Genomic DNA, 22,558 nt, shown 5'->3' with positions numbered 1-22,558 from the left:
TTCACAGTGTTATTTTCATTTATTTATTTATTTATTTTCCCATTTATTTTTATTAGTTGGAGGCTAATTACTTTACAATATTGTAGTGGTTTTTGCTGTACATTGACAAGAATCAGCCATGGATTTATTTATTAAATTAAAAATAATTAAGGATTGTATTATTGTTGAGACAAAGCTGATTGCATCTATAGTCACTAAAGGAATACCACCTCTAGCCCAAAGAACAAGAACATACTATTTTAACTGTATCTTTAAGAACAGTACAATATATATAGCCCACATATAAGCTTTGCTTATTGAATCACTAGTTCTTATAACATGTAAAAGTTTAATCACATAGAAAAATAGAGAGGATGTTGGTATGAACATCTGTTACCCAGGTTCAGCAGTTACTAACATTTCTTGTTTCACTAATTTTCCCTTTCTCTCTGCAAATCCTATACATCATCTCTTTTCATGGTATGATATATATATCTCTGAAAGACTCATTAAAAAAAAGATGTAACCACAGTATCATTCAACTGGAAATAGTTAATAATGTCTTATTTTCATATACTGTTGGGAATGTAAAATCATGTTAAAAAGACCAGTGATTTTGTTATAAAGTTAAACAACACCTTCCATAATAGCTATTCCATTCCTTAGGTCTTTTCCCAAGAGAAGTGAAAGTATCTGTTCATCCTAAGACTTGTACATGACTATTCATAGCAATTTTATTAGTAATAGCCAAAACTGGAGACAGTCCAAATAACTATTAGCAGGTAAGTGGATAAACAAATTGTGGATATCCATATAATAGAATACTGCTTTGCAATAAAAAAGAATAGACTATGTATATATAGCATGGATTATTCTCAAAATAATTATGTTGAGTGAAAGAAACTATCCCCTTCCAAAAAAGAGAGTATATACTGTATGAGTCTATTTATATAGATTCTAGAAAATGTAAAATAGCCTGTAGTGACAGAAAGCAGATCAAGTGGTTGGGGAGGGATTAAAAAAGAACAGAGGAAATTTTTGAAGGTGAAAGATAGGGTCACTATTGGATTGTTAATGGTTTAATGGATGTATATGTATGTATACTTTAATTTTTTTTCATTTTATTTTTCTATAACTTTTTATTTAAAATTTTTTTGACTGCACTGGGTCTTCTTAGCTGTGTGGCTGCTCTCTGGTTGTGGTGCTTAGGCATCTTGTTGCCGTGGCTTCTCTTGTTGCAGAGCATGGGACAGACATTGGCAGACAATGTCTTTACCACTGAACCACCAGGGAAATCCCATACATACACTTTAAATGTGTGAGATTTGAAAGTGAAAGTGTAGCTGCTCAGTCGTGTCTGACTCTTTCTGACCCCATGGACTGTAGCCTGCTGGGCTGCTCTGTCCGTGGAATTCTCCAGGCAAGAATACTGGAGTGGGTTGCCATGCCCTTCTCTAAGGGATCTTCCTGACCCAGATATCAAACCTGGGTCTCCTGCATTGCAGGCAGATTGTTTACCGTCTGAGCCATGTTAGTTATACTTTAGAGCTATAAACAATTATCCTTAACATCACATATCCAGTTGATACTCAAATTTCCTTGATTCTTACACATCTTAACAGTTTTTTTAAAAATAGGATCCATGGCTGATTCATGTCAATGTATGACAAAACCCACTACAATATTGTAAAGTAATTAGCCTCTAACTAATAAAAATAAATGAAAAAAAAAAATAAGACAGATGTATTTGGTTGATACAGCCTCTCTTATTATGCAGATTCCTCCTCTTTTTTCCCTTGCAAAGTATTTGTTGAGGAAACTGTGCCCTAAAAAATTTCTATATTCTGGATGTTTTTATAATTCCATCCTTATAGTGCTTAGCGGGTTCCTCTCTGTATTTCCTCTAAACTGGTAGTTGGTAACAGATAATTGAGGCTTGCACTCAGGTTAAATATGGTTAGGTTTTTTGACAAGAATACTTAATAATAGTGTTCTATAGTATTTCTTATTGTATCTATCACGTCATTGGGACATCAGGAGGCATATAATGTTTGGTTGCCTCCTTCTTTGTAATGATAAAGTTGATTAGTGATTTGGATATTGTCAACCTGATTTATCCATTGTGAAGTTTCCCATCAGCCTCTGTATCTTTTTTTGCTTTCTATTCATGTTCAAATTGAATAACCATTTCTGAAGGAGAACTGACAATACAGAAATAAGGAAAGCTCTTGATGCTGATTTTTGAGTTCGTAAGTTTATTTTGTTTTTACGATGGTTCATTAATTAGGAGCTTTCCTTCATTTCATTTTCCCAATTTCTTGTTTTTCTTTAGGACTCAGATCTAGTGTAACCTGAGACATATTTCTGTGTATTTCGCTGCCCCTCACATTAGATGTGCTGTTACTGCTTTTTTTTTTCTTTTAAGCAGTCTGTACTATTTTTATTTTATAGCTCTTAATTGTTTTATATTTATTGGCTTTCTTTCCCACCAGGCTATGAACTTCTTGAGAAATAAGGAATATACTTTTTTTTTTTTTTTGGCCACACAGTATGTGGGATCTTAGTTCTCCAACCCAGGATCAGACCCTCACCCCCTGCAACGGAAGCATGGAGTCTTAACCACTGGACTGCCAGGGAAGTTCAGGCAAACACATCAATCTTGACACCTAGTAGGTTTGCAGTAAATGCATGTTGGATTGAATACATAGCTTACTTGTCTTTAATTATTTTAAAAATTAACCTTAAAAAACTAATATACTTTGATCATGATGATACTAATATGCTCCCTGTTGCTCTGTTGAGTTTGTCTGGATGATCTTGTACATTGATGTAAATGAGGGTGTTGAAGTCCCTACTACATTGTCAGTTTCTCCTTTTATGTCTATTAATATTTGCTTTATATATTTAGATCCTCCTGTGTCCGCAGGTTTTCTCATTTTTTTTGGAGTCAAGCAGGTAAATACACAAACATTTTCACTTTAATAGAAGGGTAAAATGAGGCTCAGATAGTTCCAAGTAGCTGGGTAAGTGGGTAAGCTGGGAATGTGAACCATGGGTCTGTTTGACCTAGTCTTTTAGCTACACCTGCCTTTAAGGTTGAATGAGTCTTTAAATTTTCACCCAGATGGTGAGTTGTAATTCCTGCTGCATGGTGAGCAGAAAGATTTCTAGACAGCTGATTGCGACAGGAGGTGCCTGGAGGCCTTTGCAGGTTAAGATTTTAACTCCCTTTGGCCTCCAAGTGAGGGCAGTACATCATTGCACAGGGAAGACATCGAGGGCATCTTGTGTCCTCAAGTCTGGATACAGCCCACATGGATGAGTAGAATATAGAGAAAGCCAGAAGGGCATGCCTCAGTAATCACCTGTCAAAACAGATACATATTCCAGATGCTTTGAAGAATGTTTCTGGAACCTCTAGGCCTGAAGTGTGGACCTCAGTTTTTTGGCGAAAAAAGAATGGACGTGGGCCCAGTGAGCCTTATTTCTCAGTTCCATCAAGCGAGTTCTGAGTATCCAAGGAGCCTAGTGAAAAGCTATTAATGACATGTGCTATGCACCCCAGTTTTTTCAAGTCAGGTTATTGAGATATTATTTATGTGGTCTTCGACATATGCACAGATGTATGAATACTACCACAGGATATAGAGCATGTCCCTCACCAGGAAAAGTACCCTCTTATCCCTTTGTAGCAACATCTCCCTTCTTCCAGACTTTGGCAAAAAATTGATATTTTTGTTTCCCTGTAATTTTGCTTTTTCTAGAATGTCAAAAATGAAGCCTAGTATGTAGCCTTTTGAATGTCTCTCTCATTTAGCATAATGCATTTGAAGCTTACTCATGCATCATGTTTTTCAGTAATTTGTTCCTTTTTTTATTACTGAGTAACTGATACAGAAAATAAATCTAGAAAAGTAAACTAAATTTTAACTAAGTAAAAATTTTAACTGGGCCAAGGTGGGGGTGACCATCCATCCTAATTTGCTTGGGATGGTTTATGCCTCTTGACCCATTATTCTGGGAATTTTTAGTAGTATTTTCTTTTATTCTTAAATGTGTCCTGGTTTGGATGATAAATTGTATGTTGTTGTAAACTGAGTGACAAGATATGGTCATAGTTCATTGCTCTATAGTTTTGTCAGATTGTCTTCCAAAATACCAGAGTCATATATATTTACACTTAACATAAATATGAGTGATAATAGCAGTGGTAACTTGCATGTAATCTTATTTTGAACTTTGCAACAGTCTTATTTTGTGTTTGAGAAAACTCATTGAAAATATAATAAATTCTGATCTGCAGATCACGAGATCAGAAGTGACTAAAATGTGCATTGTGTCTCTATGCATTTACCCTTAATAACTCTTCATTAGTTGAGACATAGTTGAGTGTATTGGTTAAGAGTGGAGGCCGTGGTGACAGAATGCCTGGGTTCTAGTCCTAACTCTTACTGCTTTTTTGCTGTTTGATAAATTGTATAATCTTTCTGTCCTTCAGTTTTCTAGACTATAGGAAGGGTGTAATATGTAATTACAGTGCCTATGGCTAGCACGTGGTAAGCTTTTGATAAAGGGTGCTATTATTTTTAATTATATTACCATTATTTCATTAACACTATTGCAATGAAACCTCCCTCCCTCAACAGAAAACCTCCCTTTCCCCCATGTAAAAAATACAGTAAGGAATGTTTTGCTCAGCTTTCCTTATAATTAAAAAAATTATTAATCTCTAATAGTATCATTATGATGGTTATATATAATACTATTATGATTATGGAGGCCTTCAATATTTAGATAAATAGTTTAGTCTTGTAATAAATCGATTCTACAAACTCTTTCTTGGAACATCAGCATCTTTCAAATTTTATATGTATTGGTCAAAATTAGAAATTTTTTTAAAAAGTAGGATAGTGGCTAAGTTTGGGAATCAGTTAAACAAAATTATGCAGGGCCCCTCAGAACCTTTTTAATGTATTTAATTGATTTCCAAGCAGTAATTTAACATCTAACATATCTAAACTTATGTGAACAGAGTAAAATATCCACTAAAATCTATGTGGATACTCGAAACATAATTTGGGAAATTCTGTAGTAAACAGTAGGAAATTTTTAGAGATTTAGGGATTGTGCCATCAACATCATAGCTTGCAAAGACTGATTTGTAGGGACTGGAAGAGACTGAAGGCAAGAAAATCAAATAGTCCATACAGTAAGTAGGCTTGAAGTGATTGGGCTAGTGTTCTGACATTGGGAAATAAAAGGTCCAAATGGATCCGTGAAATACTTTGAAGAAAGATTAAAGAAGACATCGTGATTGAGACCTCCCTGGCAGTCCAGTGGTTAGGACTCCATGCTTCTACTGTAAGGAGCTTGGCTTCAATCCCTGCTCTGGAAACTGAGATCCTGCGTACTAAGGAGTGACCAAAAAAAAAAAAAAAAAAAGACAGGGATTGATTCAAAGGAAGGCGTGAGGAGTCAAAATAACTCCTAGGTTTCCAGTCTGAGAGAAATTTGATGATAGTAATTTAATATTTGGTAGCTAGGAGGGGAGCCATTTGGCTCACCATTGGAAGAGATCAAAGAGGTTTGTTCTAGGTGTGTTGTCTTGGACCTAGCAATGGTAGATCAGGAAGTCAAATACATAGACGTTAGAGGAGAGTCTGGACCTATGGAAAAAACTGAAGCTCTGAAAGCATATTTTTCCAGTTTTAGTGTAGAGAGAAGAGAGTTGGTAAAGGAAAAGGTGTCAGAAAGGAGTAAGGGAACAAGGAGAATCAAGGTGGTGCTGTGTCCTGTGAGCAAGAAGAGTGAGGGTTGGGGGATGAAGTGGTGAAAAAGCTGATGGTGGTGATGAGGAACGAGCAAAGTCTGTGGAGTTGGCTTGGGTGACCTCAGTGGGCATCATCAGTGGTCCAAAAGGCTCCCTTATAGCTTCAAGTAACCTTGAAGATAACAGTTGTTTTTGTTTTTTCTGATAAGAGGGCAGAATAAAAGCAAGGTTATAAAGGGTTAAAGAGAAAATGGAAACTAAAAAGCACTCATTGTAGAAATTTGGCAGGAAGGAGAGGTAGAGAAAGAGTATAGAAGTTGATAGGGGAAACCTGAGCAAGTTGGAAAGCAGAAGAGAAGAATCAGTTCAAAGGGAGACATTGAAGATAAAAAAGTGTGCGTGGGATCTAAGTCCTAAGTGAAGTGAGAAGGCAAGAACTGAGAAAGTTGGATGGAGTTGCCCTAATTTTGGGAAAGTTAAATTCCTATGAAATGTTACCTCTTTGTGTTGACATGTACACCTTTCTCACTTTTTACTACAAGGTAGTTATATAATTTAGCTGCTTTTTTATAAGACTTCTTTTTATAACCTCATTAAGTTAGAATATTGTTCAAACTGAAAATAGTTCATATTCATAGTAGAAAATAGAGAAGTGTGTAAAGGAAGGGGAAAAACTTACCTGTAATTCTACCAGCATAAATAACTTCTGTTAATATTTTGATAGAGCTCTTTTGAATGTATTGATTATATACATATAGCTTTTGAAAATCCAGAATTATACTGTACTTTTATTTTTCTATCCTGCCTTTTATAAACTTATTTTTTAACCTTCTTCTACTTCACAAGATATTATTTGAAACTAGTGTTATTATTATTCAGTAGTAAGCAACTGATCCCATTTCAGTCAATTTTGGCATTCTCAATTCATTTTTTATCACCTTGTTTTTTAACCTGATCCAAATTCCATTATTTGACTTAAGATACCAAAGCATTTATTTAGAGTCTGATAACTGAATTTAGGAGGAAAGAATCAGCATCTCCAGGCCCTAAAGACTGCCCCATAAAATCTCAATTTACCTTCTGTTCCTCTCTCCTGCACTGAGATTTTTTTTTTTTTCCATTTATTTTTATTAGTTGGAGGCTAACTACTTTACAGTATTGTAGTGGCTTCTGCCATACATTGACATGAATCAGCCATGGATTCACATGCATTCCCCATCCCAATCCCCCCTCCCACCTCCCTCTCCACCTGATTCCTCTGGGTCTTCCCAGTGCACCAGTCCCGAGCACTTGTCTCATGCATCCAGCCTGGGCTGGTGGTTGCACTGAAATTCTTGAGGGAAAAAGTCCATGTTCATTTTCCTTTTCATTTTGTGTGTGGCATCTGTCTCTTGGGGAAACCTCTGATTTGTCTAAACCCTTTAAACTCCCTAATGGTCCCTGGAAGAGAGAAGAAAAGGTTGCCCTTATAGGATAAGGGAAGGTAAGGCTCCATTGTAGTTTATGTTCATTTGTCCCTCTCTTGTCATCTCCTCATAAAAATTGGCACTCTCATCTTGTTTGACTATTCAGGATTGAAAATGGTGACTCTATTGTAGTTGGGAATGAATTGGATTCAGTTAATGAAATCAAAGATGTGGTAGAATAGCATAGATTCTGTGCCCTACATTCTGCCACTAACTAGCTAAGTGCCTTTGAGCAAGTTACTTGATCTCTCTAGGTGAAAAAAAAAATATTAGGCTGAAGCTTTAAATTTGAAAGCCTCTTTATATCTAACTAGTATACAATAGTGGTGAGTTTTAAGCCTGAAGACTCTGAGGGAATACAATTCACGCTCTTTGTGATGAGAGTGATTCTATGGTGGTGATTGGAGGAGAATCACTGATACCAGGAATAATTATTATTATAATTCTATGTACACTGATGCAAAGTTTTCAAGGTGAAGAATGAAATTGCCTAGTTAAGTTGCAGAGTTAAACACAGTGCAAATAATTGATATGCTGTAGCATACTAATGAAAAAGAAAGCTTAAGTTCATTTGATCTTGAGCTGTAACTTCTTGGAGACAAAAGTCCAGACATGTTTCATTTAAGTATGATGAGGTTTTCTCATTGTGAGTAGATGAGACATATCTAAGTAATATTTAAAATTATTTAGTCTTTTGGTTTGATAGCCATTGTAAGATTATCCTAATAGATCCCTTTTCATCTTTATGGTAGGAGATAAGTATTATATAATATAAAAGGAATTCATCCCTTCAGCAGCTTCTACAATACCACTCATTTTTCTACCTTCTCAAGAAAATACCCATAAGCAATCACTTTATTGTCTTGATTTAAGAAAACATGCTTCCCTATATCCAAATTCAGAATAGTTATCAGTCAGTATTTTGGTCTCTTCTCAGTATCTCTTACCCTTCTTTGCTTTTATTCTCTTAAGGCCTGTTTCCTTTTATTCTTTTTTCGTTAAAAGAGCGTCCTTTCCAGTTTCTAACCACTGCTTTCGACTGCTGTTAGTCCTACTTCAGATTATTCTCTCTGCCTATATTATCAAATGGAGTTTAGGAAACACCTACCTAGAAACCTCAATAAGTGCTTTTAGCTATTTGAATAATGCTGTTAAATGCTCTTGGGGAAAAGGATAATCCTGTGTTCGGTTCAGCCCAGCAAAGTTCAGTTCAGTTGCTCAGTCATGTCTTAACTCTTTGCGACCCCATGGACTGCTCCATGCCAGGCTTCCCTGTCCATCACCAACTCCTAAAGCTTGCTCAAACTCACGTACGTCAAGTCGGTGATGCCATCCAACCATCTCATCCTCTGCCATCCCCTTCTCCTGCCTTCAATCTTTCCCAGCATCAGGGTCTTTTCTAATGAGTCAGTTCTTTGCATCAGGTGGCCAAAGTATTGGAGTTTTAGCATCAGCATCAGTCCTTCTAATGAATATTCAGGACTGATTTCCTTTAGGGTGGACTGCTTGGATCTCCTTGCAGTTCAAGGGACTCTCAAGAGTCTTCTCCAACATCACAGTTCAAAAGACATCAATACTTTGGCACTAAGCTTTCTTTACAGTCCAACTGTCACATCCATACATGACTACTGGAAAAACGACAGCTTTGACTAGATGGACTTTTTTCGGCAAAGTAATGTCTCTGCTTTTTAATATGCTGTCTAGGTTGGTCATAGCTTTTCTTTCAAGGGGTAAGCGTCTTTTAATTTCATGGCTGTAGTCACCATCTGCAGTGATTTTGGAGCCCCCCAGAATAAAGTCTCTCAACTGTTTCCATTATGTCCCCACCTATTTGCCATGAAGTGATGGAACCAGATGCCATGATTTAGCTTTCTGAATGTTGAGTTTTAAGTCAACTTTTTCACTCTACTTATTCACTTTCATTAAGAGGCTCTTTAGTTCTTCACTTTCTGCCATAAGGGTGGTGTCATTTGCATATATGAAGTTGTTGATATTTCTCCTGGCAATCTTGATTCCAGCTTGCACTTCATCCAGCCTGGCATTTCGCATAATGTACTCGGCATAGAAGTTAAATAGAAAGGGTGACAATATACAACCTTGACATACTCCTTTTCCAATTTGAAACCAGTCTGTTGTTCCATGTCCAGTTCTAATTGTTGCTTCTTGATCTGCATACAGTTTTCTCAGGAGGCAGGTCAGGTGTTCTGATATTCTGATCTCTTTAAGAATTTTCCACAGTGTGTTGTGATCCACACAGTCAAAAGTTTTGGCGTAGTTAATAAAGCAGAAGTAGATGTTTTTCTGGAACTCTCTTGCTTTTTCGATGATCCAAGAGATGTTGGCAATTTGATCTCTGGTTCCTCTGCCTTTTCTGAAACCAGCTTGAACATCTGGAAGTTCACGGTTCACATACTGTTGAAGCCTGGCTTGGAGAATTTTGAGGTTTACTTTGCTAACATGTGAGATGAGTGCAATCGTGCAGTACTTTGAGCATTTTTTGGCATTGCCTTTCTTTGGAATTAGATTGAAAACTGACATTTTCCAGTCCTGTGGCCACTGCTGAGTTTTCCACATTGGCTGGCATATTGAGTGCAGCACTTTCACAGCGCATCTTTTAGGATTTGGAATAGCTCACCTGGAATTCCATCACCTCCACTAGCTTTGTTCATAGTGATGCTTCCTAAGGCCCACTTGACTTCAGACTCCAGGATGTCTGACTCTAGGTGAGTGATTCCACCATCGTGGTTATCTGGGTCATGAAGATCTTTTTTGTATAGTTCTTTGTATTCTTGCCACCTCTTCTTAATATCTTCTGCTTCTGTTAGGTCCATACCGTTTCTGTCCTTCATTGTGCCCATCTTTGCATGAAATGTTCCCTTGGTATCTCTAATTTTCTTGAAGAGTTCTCTAGGCGTTCCCATTCTATTGTTTTCCTCTATTTCTTTGCACTGATCACTGAGGAAGGCTTTATCTCTCCTTGCTGTTCTTTGGAACTCTGCATGCAAATGGGTATATCTTTCCTTTTCTCCTTTGCCTTTTGCTTATCTCCTTTTCTCAGCTATTTGTAAGGCCTCCTCAGACAACCATTTTGCCTTTTTTCATTTCTTTTTCTTGGAGATGGTCTTGATCATTTACTACCAAATAAATGCACATGACACAGCAAAATGGAATGTATAGTGTAAAGATTCTTTGTAATGAGATTTTATTATTAGTGTTGATAATTTGTTTTCTTTTTTTAAAACTTTACTTAAGTATAATTTATATACCATAAAATTTGCCTATTTTAAATGTACATTTCACTATAAGTACATACAGAATTATGTAGTTACCAACCCAAATCTAATTTTAGAATAACTCCATTGCCCACCAAAGAGCCCTGTGTCCATTTGTAGTTATTCCCACTCCCAATCCAGTCTTCAGTTCAGTTCAGTTCTGTCTCTCAGTCATGTCCGACTCTTTGCGACCCCATGAATCGCAGCACGCCAGGCCTCCCTGTCCATCACCAACTCCTGGAGTTTACTCAAACTCATGTCCATCGAGTCGGTGATGCCATCCAGCCATCTCATCCTCCGTTGTCCCCTTCTCCTCCTGCCCTCAATCCCTCCCAGCATCAGGGTCTTTTCCAATGAGTCAACTCTTCACATGAGGTGGCCAAAGTATTGGAGTTTCAGCTTCAGCATCAGTCCTTCCAATGAACACCCAGGACTGATTTCCTCTTGGATGGACTGGTTGGATCTCCTTGCAGTCCAAGGGACTCTCAAGAGTCTTCTCCAACACCACAGTTCAAAGGCGTTAATTTTTCGGCGCTCAGCTTTCTTCTGGCAACCACTAATCTACTTTCTGTCTCTACAGATTTTACTTTTATGGACATTTCATATAAATGGAATCATGTAATATATGGTCTTTTGTGTTTGCTTTCTTTCACTTAGCCCAGGGTTCATACATATTTGTGACATGTATTAGTATTTCATTTCTTTTTTGTTACTGAGTAATGTTCCAGACATACTACTTTTTGTTTATCTATCCACCAGTTGATAGACATTTGGGTCATTTCCACTTTTTGGCTGTTCTGAATAATGTTGTTATGAACATTTGCACACATGTTTTTGTGTGGACATAAACTTTGATTCCTCATGAGTATGTATGTATGTAGAAGTGAAATTTCTGGGTCATCCAGTAAATCTTGGGCTTCGCTGGTGGCTCAGTGGTAAAGAATCCACCTGCAGTGCAGGAGATGCAAGAGATACGGGTTTGATCCTGGGTCAGGAAGATCCCTTGGAGGAGGGAATGGCAGCCCACTCCAGTTGTCTTGCCTAGGAACTCCCATGGCCAGAGGACAGAAAGCAGAGAGGAACTAAAGAGCCTCTTGATGAGGGTGAAGGAAGAGAGTGAAAGAACCGGCTTAAAACTAAGTATTAAAAAAAACTAAGATCATGGCATTCGGCCCCATTACTTCATGGCAAATAGAGGGGAAAAGGTGGAAGTAGTGACAGCTTTCCTCTTCTTGGGCTCTAAGATCACTGCAGATAGTGACTGCTGCCATGAAATCGGAAGACAGTTGCTTCTTGGTAGGGAAGCTAAGACACACTTAGAGTGTTTAAAAGCAGAAACATTCCTCGGCTGACAAAGGTTTGCATAGTCAAGTCTATGGTCTTCCCAGTGGTCACGTATGGTTGTGAGAGAGGCACCGTAAAGAAGGTGGAGGGCTGAAGAATTGATGCTTTTGAATTGTGGTGCTGGAGAAGACTCTTGAGAGTCCGTTAGACAGCAGGGGGTCAAACGAGTCCATCCTAACAGAAATCAACCCTGAATACTCGCTGGAAGGACTGATGCTGAAGCTGAAACTCCAGTATTTCGGTCATCTGATGCGAACAGCTGACTCATGGAAAAGTCCCTGATGCTGGGAAAGACTGAGGGCAGAAGGAGAAGAGGGCATCAGAGGATGAGATGGCTGGATGGCATCATCGATGCAGTGGACGTGAACTTGGGCAAACTTAAGGAGATGATGAGGGACAGGGAGGCCTGGCATGTTGAAGGGGTCCATGAGGTCGCAAAGAGTCAGACCCGACTGGGCGACTGAAGAACAAACAATGAAAAACTTTGATTTCTCACAAGGAAATATGTAGATGTGAAATTGCTGGGTCATACAGTAAATCTGGGGCTTCCCTGGTGGCTCAGTGGTAAAGAATCCACCTGTAGTGCAGAAGACGCAGGAGACATAGGTTTGACCCCGGGTTAGGGAGCTCCCTTGGAGGAGGAAATGGCAGCCCACTCCAGTATCTTGCCTAGGAAATGCCATGGATAGAGGAGCCTGGAGGGCTACAGTCCATGGGGTCGCAGAGGCAGACACGACTTAATGACTAAACTACAGTGACAACACGGTAGATATGTATTTAACATTTTAGGAAACTGCCAAACTGTACCATTTTACACTCCCTCAGTGATGTGTGGGAATGCCGGTTTCTCCATATCCCTCTCAACATTTGCTGTTGGTTGTCATTTTTGTTATAGCCATACAAGTGGTTGTGATGCAATATCTCATTGTGGCTTTTTGTGTGTGTGTGTTTTAATTTTTAGTGGAGTATTGTTGCTTTACAATGTTGTGTTGGTTTTCTCTGTACAGCAAAGTGGATCAACTGTATACATATGTACACACATATGTATGTGTGCATGTGTTCCCATTCTGGTCGCCCCCGAACACCGAGTTGAGTTCCCTGTGCACCACAGCAGGTCCTCATTGGTTAATCTGATTTATACAGAGTGTCAGTGGTGGATGGATGTCAGTCCCAGTCTCCCAGCTCATCCCTCTCCTCCCCTTTTCCCCTCAGTTATCCGTATGTTTATTACTGCAGCTTATCACGTCTGTGTTTACACCCGACTGACTTTAAACCTGACCCCATCCTCTGCCTCCATGCTTTTATCTGTAGTTTAGCTGAAATAAACTTATTTCAGAGTGCAGAGGGAAGACAGATTTGTCTAACATTAGAACCTCCTTTGTTGGTGACCAGAATATTCTCCCTGATTAAGGAAGACTGGTAAACAGTTTTGAGATCTTGAAATGAAAAGTACTAATTATATTTCCCATTTCAAATATTTTGTTTCTCTTTATCTTGCCTTTCTTTGAATTATTTGAACACATTTTAAACATTATATCTTGATTTATCTGTATTATTTTTTAGTGTATTTCTTGATATAGCAGTAGCAGTGAAAGTAAAGTGAAGTCGCTCAGTCATGTCTGACTGTTTGTGACCCCGTGGACTGTAGCCCACCAGGCTCCTCCGTCCATGGGATTCTCCAGGCAAGAATACTGGAGTGGGTTGCCATTTCCTTCTGCAGGGGATCTTCCCGACCCAGGGACCGAACCCAGGTCTCCCGCACTGCAGGCAGACACTTTAACCTCTGAGCCACCAGGGGACTCGAGCAATAGCAGTAGCTTCTAGCAAATAGCTCTAGGTATTATGTTACACATCTGTATTTTATCATAGTCTGCTTGAGTGAAGTGCGAAAACTTTACCTCCCTTTATGTCTCTTTGTCTTTCCCTACAACAACATAATTGTCTTAAAACATTCCACTGCATGTATTTTGAACCACATCAAATAGTGTTACAATTTTTGTTCAACCATCAAACATAATTTAACGTATCCTTTTCATTTTATCTCCCTGTTGTTCTAAGATTCCTTCTTTAATTTCCTTTTATCTGATAATGTCTTGGTTTCTCCTTCACTCCTGAAGGATATTTCTCCCACACAGGAAGTTCCGGGTTGACAGTTCTTTCTTTCAGTACTTGATACATGTGCCTCTGCCTTGCGACTCTCCCTCAGTTCTCTCCACCATCTTCTCTAATGAGCCCCAGGTATTATAAGTCAATTTCGTTTATGTGAAGACTTCTCCCTTCAGTCTGCTAACCGGATCCAGTTGTTGTGCACTTCTGGTGCACAGCCTTCATCATGGGATCTTTCTCATAACTGTCATGAGAGTGGTTCTTGTCATTTTCCCCTGCTGGCTCTCCATTTCTTGTATTTCTGATTTTTTCCTATGACTTCTCAGATTGGTACAGGAGGAATTTGTTTTTGGAACCTTGAGTTTCTGAAGATTTTTTTTTTTCCCCCTGCATTTGCACTCAGGTGATGTTTAGTCGGGATATAAAAATTTAAGTTTCCTAAGAATTATGAAGGTGTTGTTCTATGTCTTTCCCATTTGTATGTGACTTGCTTTGGGTTTGGTAGGGGGTGTTAATTTGTTCACTGTATGTGTTCACCTTCTCTGGCTTTTCTGGTGCCCTGAAATGTGACAGGGATGTGCCTTGTAGGTCTGTTTTCATCTGCAGTGCTGACCGTTCGTGTGCCCTTTCAATTTGAGAATTCATGTTCTTCAACCATGAACAGTTTTCAGTTATTTCTTTGATTTCCTCTTTGTTTTTTTTTCTGTATTCTTTCTGAAATTCTATTTATTTGGATGTTGCTGCCTATAAGGTAATCTGGGGTTTTTTTTTTTATATATATGTAAATCTTTTTACCCTAAGTTCTAGGAGATACCCTCAACTTCTTTTCCAACTTCAGTTGAGTTTTTCTGCCAACTTAATTACTGCATCCTATTTTTAATTTCCAAGAGTCTTTGTCAGTTTGTTTTTGTCTCATTTGTGTTTCATGGATGCAGTTTGTTCTTATTTCGTGAGGATTTTTTTTGAAAGTTGGGTTTATTGAGATATTTTACATGCAGCAGAAATTTATCCTAATTACCACCATAATCAAGATATAAAACAGTTCTTTGGGGACTTTGACCATCACCGATGTCAGTATTTTTAGGAGTGTGTTTGTGTGTGTTTTCCTCTGGGACTAACTAGAGTTCCCAAAGAAACATCTGTACTCTTCTCTGGAGTGTTTAAGCCTGGCTGCAAGCCTCTGTGAGGCAAGTAGTAGAAAGTTAGAGGTCTTAACATTTAACATGTAAACTTTCACTTGATCCCCCTGTTTAGAATATGTTCCTGTCACCCTCACTTGTGCCTGATATTTCCTATCGCAAAGACTCTGTTTTAGATTCTCCATATGGTAAAGCCCCAGACTTTTACTGGAATTGGGAAGGACATCTATGACTCTGTGTCTTAAATGAATATTCATTCATTGTACTTGTTTTCAAGTGCACTTTCATCCCACTTCTTAAGGCCCTCAGTATTGCCAGTTTCTAAACCTTTGGGGGATTCTGCTTTTCATCTTTCCTTACTGATGCTTTAGGGTTTGGCTTTCTCAGATCTGCTAAGTTTCTTATCCCTAAAGCTTTGCATTTCCAAAATGTTGTTGCCATCACCTCATCTTCTCTTCTTTGTCCTGTTGGTGGTTATACCTTTAAAATCTGCCTTACTGTCATTGTAATAGGATTTCAGGGAAAGGTAAATGTAATTGCATGTGTTCAGTCCATCATCTTTTTTTTTTTTTTTTTTTTTTCAGTCCATCATCTTTAAAAGTCCCCTTACAAAAAAAGAACAAACCCTGTGACCAAGACCCTTTACCATCTAGTTTCTGCCTGTCTCTCCAGCCTCACTTATCACTCCACTGCAGCTCACCCCCAGCCTAAGCTCTAGTCACATGCATCTGCTTAAGTGATTGCCAAACAAACCATGTTGCTCATGCCTTTCAGTTCTGCACGTGCTATTTTCTGAGTGTGCTGTTTGCCCTGGAAGACTCTCCTCAGCGGAGCTTGGCTGGATTGCATGGGTGCCCCTGTCAGTGTGCTTATTGTAATACTGCAGTCTTTTATTTACTTTTATAAAAGTCTCATACTAGAGGTTCCTGAACTCAAGGGCACAAGTGGATGGGCTGTCCATGAATTAGCAGCAAGAAGCTTTAGAATACCTTGAAATTGATTGCAGAATTTCATGTGTTTGTACATATTTTTGGAAAATCAGTTCAACTAAGTCAAATTTTGTTTAACAAAGAATGTGCATTAGAAATACCTGCAGGGCTTCCTAAATGTTTCCTTGCTTTGGGCTTTTTTCCTGATACTTGCTGAGTGATAGTCTGAAATTAGGGTCCAGGGAAACTCCATGGTGGCCCAGTGGTTACGACTCCATGACTTCACTGCTGAAGGTCCAAGTTCTACTTCTGGTTGGGGAACTAAGATCCCACCAGCTATGCAGTGTGGCCATTAAATAAATAGTAGTTTTCATGAAATTAGGCCGAGAAAGACGAATTTTCAAAAAGCTTCCTAAATGATTCTGTAGAACAAGATCTCCATCTGGCCTGGCATACAGTGAATACTCAGTAAATGTATAAAGGAAGGATGAGGGAGAAACTTGGGTTTCAAGTGATGACCTGTGTGAAACTTGAGTGCAAATGGGAAAATTACTAATTTCCTCTGTTACATAAATGGAAATGAAAACAACTCAGTCGTGGCCAACTCTGTGGCCCCATGGCCAAGCCCACCAGGCTCCTCCATCCATGGAATTTTCCATCCATGAATTCTGGAATGGGTTGCCATTTCATACTTCAGGGGATCTTCCCCACCCAGGGGTCAAACCTGCATCTCTTGCATTTCCTGCATTGGCAGATGGATTCTTCATTACTAGCACCAGATGGAAAGCCCCTACATAAATGAAGTCACAGCATCTTTTTTCCGCCCTTTGGATATAATTGGAGGAGTAACAAGGTGCAGGTTATTTTTTTCAAAAGTGGAAGAAAACTCTGGAGAGCTTGTTACATGAATGAAAGAAAAATTTAAAGATTAGGTATAAAACAACTCAGATATATATAATCCAATTTTGGGTCCCCTGACTGCTTATGGTTGTTTATGACCCAGTGATTTGATTCCAAAATTGTAGGCTTGAATGCGTTTGAATGTCAGGATACCACTACTATTAGACCTGATTTCATAAACTTTAAATTTAATACATGGCTTGTGATAAGGAAAATGGAAAGATTGACATATTGTGTTGTCAAAAGTACATGCCATATTATTGTAACTGTTTGTAATTTAAGAACGAGAACAGAATTTTAATTTTCTGGAATGCCCTGCCTTGTGCTTCCCTCTGTGTTTAATGCTTTAAAAAATGTTTAACTTAGAACTACATTCATACCTCAGAGATACTGCAGATTTGGTTTCAGACCTCCTTAATATATCAAGTCACACAAATTTTTAGTTTTCTAATGCATATGAAAGTTATATTTACACTGTACTACATGTAGTCTGTTAAGTGTACAATAACATTATGTCAAAAAATATGAAAAAAATAAAATAAAATAAAATCTTTCTTTGACAAGTGCCAAAAAAAAAACCAAACAAAAAAAAGTATGTACATGCCTTAACTTGAAAATTCTTTATTGCTGGTAATTCCCTGGTGGTCTGGTGATTAGGACTTTGTGCTTCCACTGCATGGGGCGTGGGTTCCTACCCAGATGGGGAACATAAGATTTTGCAAGCTGTGCAATTTGGTCAAAAAGATAAAATAAAAATACTTTAATGCTAAAAAATGCTAACCATCATTGGAGCCTTCAACAAGTCATAATCTCTTAGCTGGTGGAAGTTCTTGTCTCAACGTTGATGGCTACTAACTGATCAGGGAGGTGGATGCTGAAGGTTGGAGTGGCTGTGGCGATTTCCTAAATAAGATAGCAGTGAAATTTGCCACACTGATTAACTCTTCCCTTCACAGACAGCTTCTCTAGCATGCAGTGCTGCTTCATAGCACTTTACCCACAGCTGAACTTCTTTCAAAATTGGTGTCAGTCCTCTCAAATCCTGCCACTTGCTTTATCAACTAAGTCTGTGAAATATTCTAAATTATTTTGTGTCATTTCAACAGTTTCCACAATATCTTCACCAAGAGTTGATTCCATCTTAAGGACCTACTCTTTTTGCTCATCCGGAAAAAGCAGCTCCTCATCTGTTAGTTTTATCGTGAAATTGTGGCAGTTCGGCCACATCTTCCAGCCCCACTTCTGATTCCAGTCCTTCTGCTGTTTCCACCACATCTGTAGTTACTTCCTCCACTGAAGTCTTGAACCCCTCAAAGTTGTCCATTAGGGTTGGGATCAGCTCTTCCAAAATCCTGTTGTTGTTGATATTTTGACTTCCCATGAATCAAAAATGTTTTGTAGTGGCATCTAGAATGATGAATCTGTTCCAGAAGATTTTCAGTTTACTCTGCTTTGTAGCCTTCCAAAATATGTTTTTTAAGTAATTATATACTTGAAAGTCAAAATTGCTTCATGACCCATGGATGATTGCAGAATGGATGTTGTGTTAGCAGGCATGAAGACAACACGAATCTCATTGTACATCTCCATCAGAGCTCTTGGGTGACCAGGTGCATTGTAGATGAGCAGTAATATTTTGAAAGGAGTCTTTTTTTTTTTTTTTTTTCTGAGCAGTCGGTCTCAACAGTGGGTTTATAAACTTCAGTAAACCATGTTATAAACAGATATGCTTTCATTCAGGCTTTTTTGTTCCACTTAGAGAGCACAGGTAAAATTGATTTAGCATAGTTCTTAAGAGCCCTAGGATTTGGGGAATGGTAAATGAGCATTGTCTTCAGCTTAAAGTCATCAGACACATTAGCCCCTAACAAGACAGCCAAACTGTGCTTTGAAATTTTGAAGACAAGCTTTGACTTCTCTCCTAGCTATGAAAGTCCTAGATGGCATCTTCTTCCAACAGAAAGCTATTTCATCTCCACTGAAAAATCTGTCATTTAGTATAGCCACCTTCATTAATTAGCTAGATCCTTCTGGATGCTGCTGCTGCGTCGCTTCAGTCGTGTCCGACTCTGTGTGACCCCATAGAAGGCAGCCCACCAGGCTCTGCCGTCCCTGGGATTCTCCAGGCAAGAACACTGGAGTGGGTTGCCATTGCCTTCTCCGGATCCTTCTGGATAACTTGCTGCAATTCTACATCAGCCCTTACTGCTTCACCTTGCACTTCTGTGTCAGAGAGATGGCTTTTTCCCTTAAACCTCATGAATTAACCTCTGCTAGCTTCAGACTTTTCTTCTGGATTTTTTTTTTTTTTTAACCTCTCAACATTTAAAGAAGTAAAAAGAGTTGGGGTCCTGCTCTGGAATAAATTTTGGCTTAAGGGAATATTGTGGCTAGTTTGAACTTCTATCCAGATCACTAAAACTTTTTCTTATCAGCAATAAGGCTGTTTTACTTTACCATTCATTCATGTGTTCACTGGAATGACACTTTTAATTTCCTTCAAGAACTTTTCTTTTGTATTCACAACTTAATTGACTGGTGCACATGGCCTGGCTTTTAGTCTTGTTACCTTTTGACATGCCTTCCTTATTATGGTTTATCATTTCTAGCTTTTGATTTAAGGGGAGAGACTTGTGACTCTTCCTTTCACTTGAACACTTAGAGGCCACGGTAGGGTTGTTCATTAACCTAATCTCAGTATTGTTGTGCCTTAGGGAATAGGGAGAGAGATGGGACTTGCCAGTCAGTGGAGCAGTCAGAACACGCGCATTTATCAACTAAGTTTATCACCTTATGTGGACACATCTTGGTGCTCAAAAACAATTATAGTATCAGCATCAAAGAGCCCTAATCACAAAACACTGTAACAAATATACTAATGGAGAGGTATGAAATATTGTGAGAATTACCAAAATGTGACACAGACACGAAGTTAACAAATGCTGTTGGAAAAACAGTGCTGGTGGACTTCCTTGATGCAAGGTTGCCACAGGCTTTGAATTTGTTAAAAAAAAAACAAAACTGTGAAGTGCAATAAATTGAGGTATGCCTTTACGTCCTCTGCTGTACTTGTAAGCCTCTTTTATGCAGCTGTTGTATTTTTGTATGTGCTAAGGAAAGATTAGGCTCTTTTGCTTTTTGTATTTTCTGTTTATTATTTTTATTTTTTGTCTAGGTATTTAAGAGATTATGGCATCTGAAACCCACAATGTTAAAAAACGCAACTTTTGTAATAATACTGAGGATCATTCCATTGATCTTCCTAGAAAAAGGATCTCTAATTTCACTAATAAGAACATGAAGGAGGTAAGTCCATGGTTTCTAGGATTAAGACAGTATCTCAGTCTATTTAGATAGCCACAGCATTATGCCAGAGACTGGATGGCTTATAAACAACAGAAATTTATTTTTCACAGTTAGGGGCTGAGTCATGGCCATAGCAGAGTTGGTATCCAATAAGTGTCTACTTTCTGACTCATAGATAGCTGTCATCTACCTCCTCACATGGTGGAAGGAGAGAGAGAGAATTCTCTACTCTCTTTTATAAGGACACTAGTCCTGTTCATGGGGTTTTACCCTCATGACCTAATCACCTCCTGAAAGCCCTCCCTCTTAATACCATCACTCTAGGGTGGGGGTGGTTTAGGGTTTGAACATAGGAATTTCAGGGAAACACAGTCATTCAGTTTGATACAGTTTAAACAGTTAAGTCTATGGGTGAAAGTGAAGTGAAGTTGCTCAGTCGTACCGATTCTTCACGACCTGATGGACTGCAGCCTACCAGGCTCCTCCATGGGAGGATTTTCAGGCAAGAGTCCATGGGATTTTCCAGGCAAGAGTACTGGAGTGGGTTGCCATTGCCTTCTCTGTTAAATCATCTCTAGATTACTCATAATATTTCAGTTCAGTTCAGTTCAGTTCAGTTGCTCAGTCGTGTCCGACTCTTTGCGACCCCATGAATCGCAGCACGCCAGGCCTCCCTGTCCATCACCAACTCCCGGAGTTTACTCAAACTCATGCCCATCGAATCGGTGATGCCATCCAGCCATCTCATCCTCTGTCGTCCCTTTCTCCTCCTGCCCCCAATCCCTCCCAGCATCAGGGTCTTTTCCAGTGAGTTAACTCTTTGCATGGGGTGGCCAAAGTATTGGAGTTTCAGCTTCAGCATCAGTCCTTCCAATGAACACCCAGGACTGATCTCCTTTAGGATGGACTGGTTGGATCTCCTTGCAATCCAAGGGGCTCTCAAGAGTCTTCTCCAACACCTAGTTCAAAAGCGTCAGATAGCATATTAAAAAGCAGAGACATTACTTTGCCAACGAAGGTCCGTCTGGTCAAGTCTATGGGTAGTTCTGAGTAAATGGGAGGGTGATAGTTTTGCTTAACCTGCCCAAATTAGGTAGAATTAATAAAAAATTGAAATCTGTTTATATTCCAAAATCTAAAAACTTTTTGGCTACTATATTGTTTTGATATGATACAATTTAAATATTTTAGTTTAATTTTAGAGGAATCACAGAAGTGCTTTTTGTTCACCATTGCAAGGCTCGTTAGCACTGGTGTAATTTCTTAAAACCATATTAAAATTCAACACATTTATTTAGCACCCTGCATATCTAATATATAACTAGTAGCATGGAAGCTAGTCAAACAGATATGTCGCATTGTCAAAAATACATGCAGTGTTGTTGTAACTAATAATTGAAAGTACAGCATCAGTACAGTAATAGCTTTATCTGAAAAGTTTTTAACTTGAATTTCAGACTTGTTGACATCAATCACAAAGTTTACATAGCTTGGTTAAATAATTTAAATATGCTGCAACTGTCTACTTGTGTTTTTCAGGTTAAGAAATCTCCAAAACAGTTGGCTGCTTACATAACTAGGTAAGAACTTCTTTGAAATTTGTGGGAAACAGCAAATATTGAAAGCTGGAGAAGAAAATACTGTGTTTTAGCATGATAATTTATTGTCAAGCAGCTCCTTTGTGCCGAACACTGTGCTAAGCATGTCAGTGTAAGATGGACAGGTACCGTTACCCCAGACAGGTGATGAGTTGGAAAAAAAAAAAGGTTTTGGCTTTCTTTAGGGTTATACACCCAGAAGGTGGTAAAAACAGCCTTTACTTTCAGGTCTACTGAACTCCAAAGGCACTTTCCTTTAAACCACTGGTTCTCAAACTATGATCTGGGACCCTGGAGGTCCCTAAAGCCCTTTCAAGGAGTTTATGACATCAAAACTGTCTTCCCAACAATGCATATGTGTTAAGTCGCTTCAGTCATGTGCCTGTGACTCTTTGTGACCCCCTGGACTACCGCTTGCCAGGCTCCTCTGTCCGTGGGATTTTCCAGGCAAGAGTACTGGAGTGGGTTGCCATTTTCTCCTGCGGGGAAAAATAATAAGACATTATTAACCTTCATTTTCACACTGTTCCAAGTGTACAGTAGAGTTTTCCAGAGGCTACATGATATAAGATATTGAGTGCAGAAACAGATATGAGGATCCAGCTGTTTTCTGTTAAACCAGATATTAGAGATTTTGCACAAATACAAAACAGTGCCATTCTTCTCACTGTATTTTTTGTTTGTTTTAGAAAATAAAGGATTTTTTAAAAATATTCTATATAATAAGTAATGAGTTTATCATTTTTTAA

The 22,558-nt window shown here is 38.6% G+C and overlaps 1 protein-coding gene across 2 annotated transcripts in view; it reads left to right on the top strand.

Moving 5' to 3' along the window:
- The window catches only part of KATNBL1 (katanin regulatory subunit B1 like 1), a 50,676-nt gene that overhangs the window by 13,202 nt on the left and 14,916 nt on the right, over positions 1 to 22,558 (top strand). The window contains exons 1-3 of one of the 2 annotated variants that reach the window (XM_061157651.1): positions 2,510 to 2,648; positions 20,081 to 20,211; positions 21,751 to 21,791. In XM_061157651.1, the coding sequence (XP_061013634.1) occupies positions 20,095 to 20,211; positions 21,751 to 21,791 (158 nt within the window). In that variant the 5' untranslated portion in view covers positions 2,510 to 2,648; positions 20,081 to 20,094. Of the gene's footprint in view, positions 1 to 2,509; positions 2,649 to 20,080; positions 20,212 to 21,750; positions 21,792 to 22,558 lie in introns of those variants that run through there. The other variant, XM_061157650.1, reaches the window with a different exon arrangement.

This window comes from Dama dama, chromosome 12, assembly GCF_033118175.1.
Source record: "Dama dama isolate Ldn47 chromosome 12, ASM3311817v1, whole genome shotgun sequence".
In the NCBI taxonomy this organism is placed as follows: Eukaryota; Metazoa; Chordata; class Mammalia; order Artiodactyla; family Cervidae; genus Dama; species Dama dama.
This window is presented reverse-complemented; position numbering and strand designations above follow the sequence as displayed.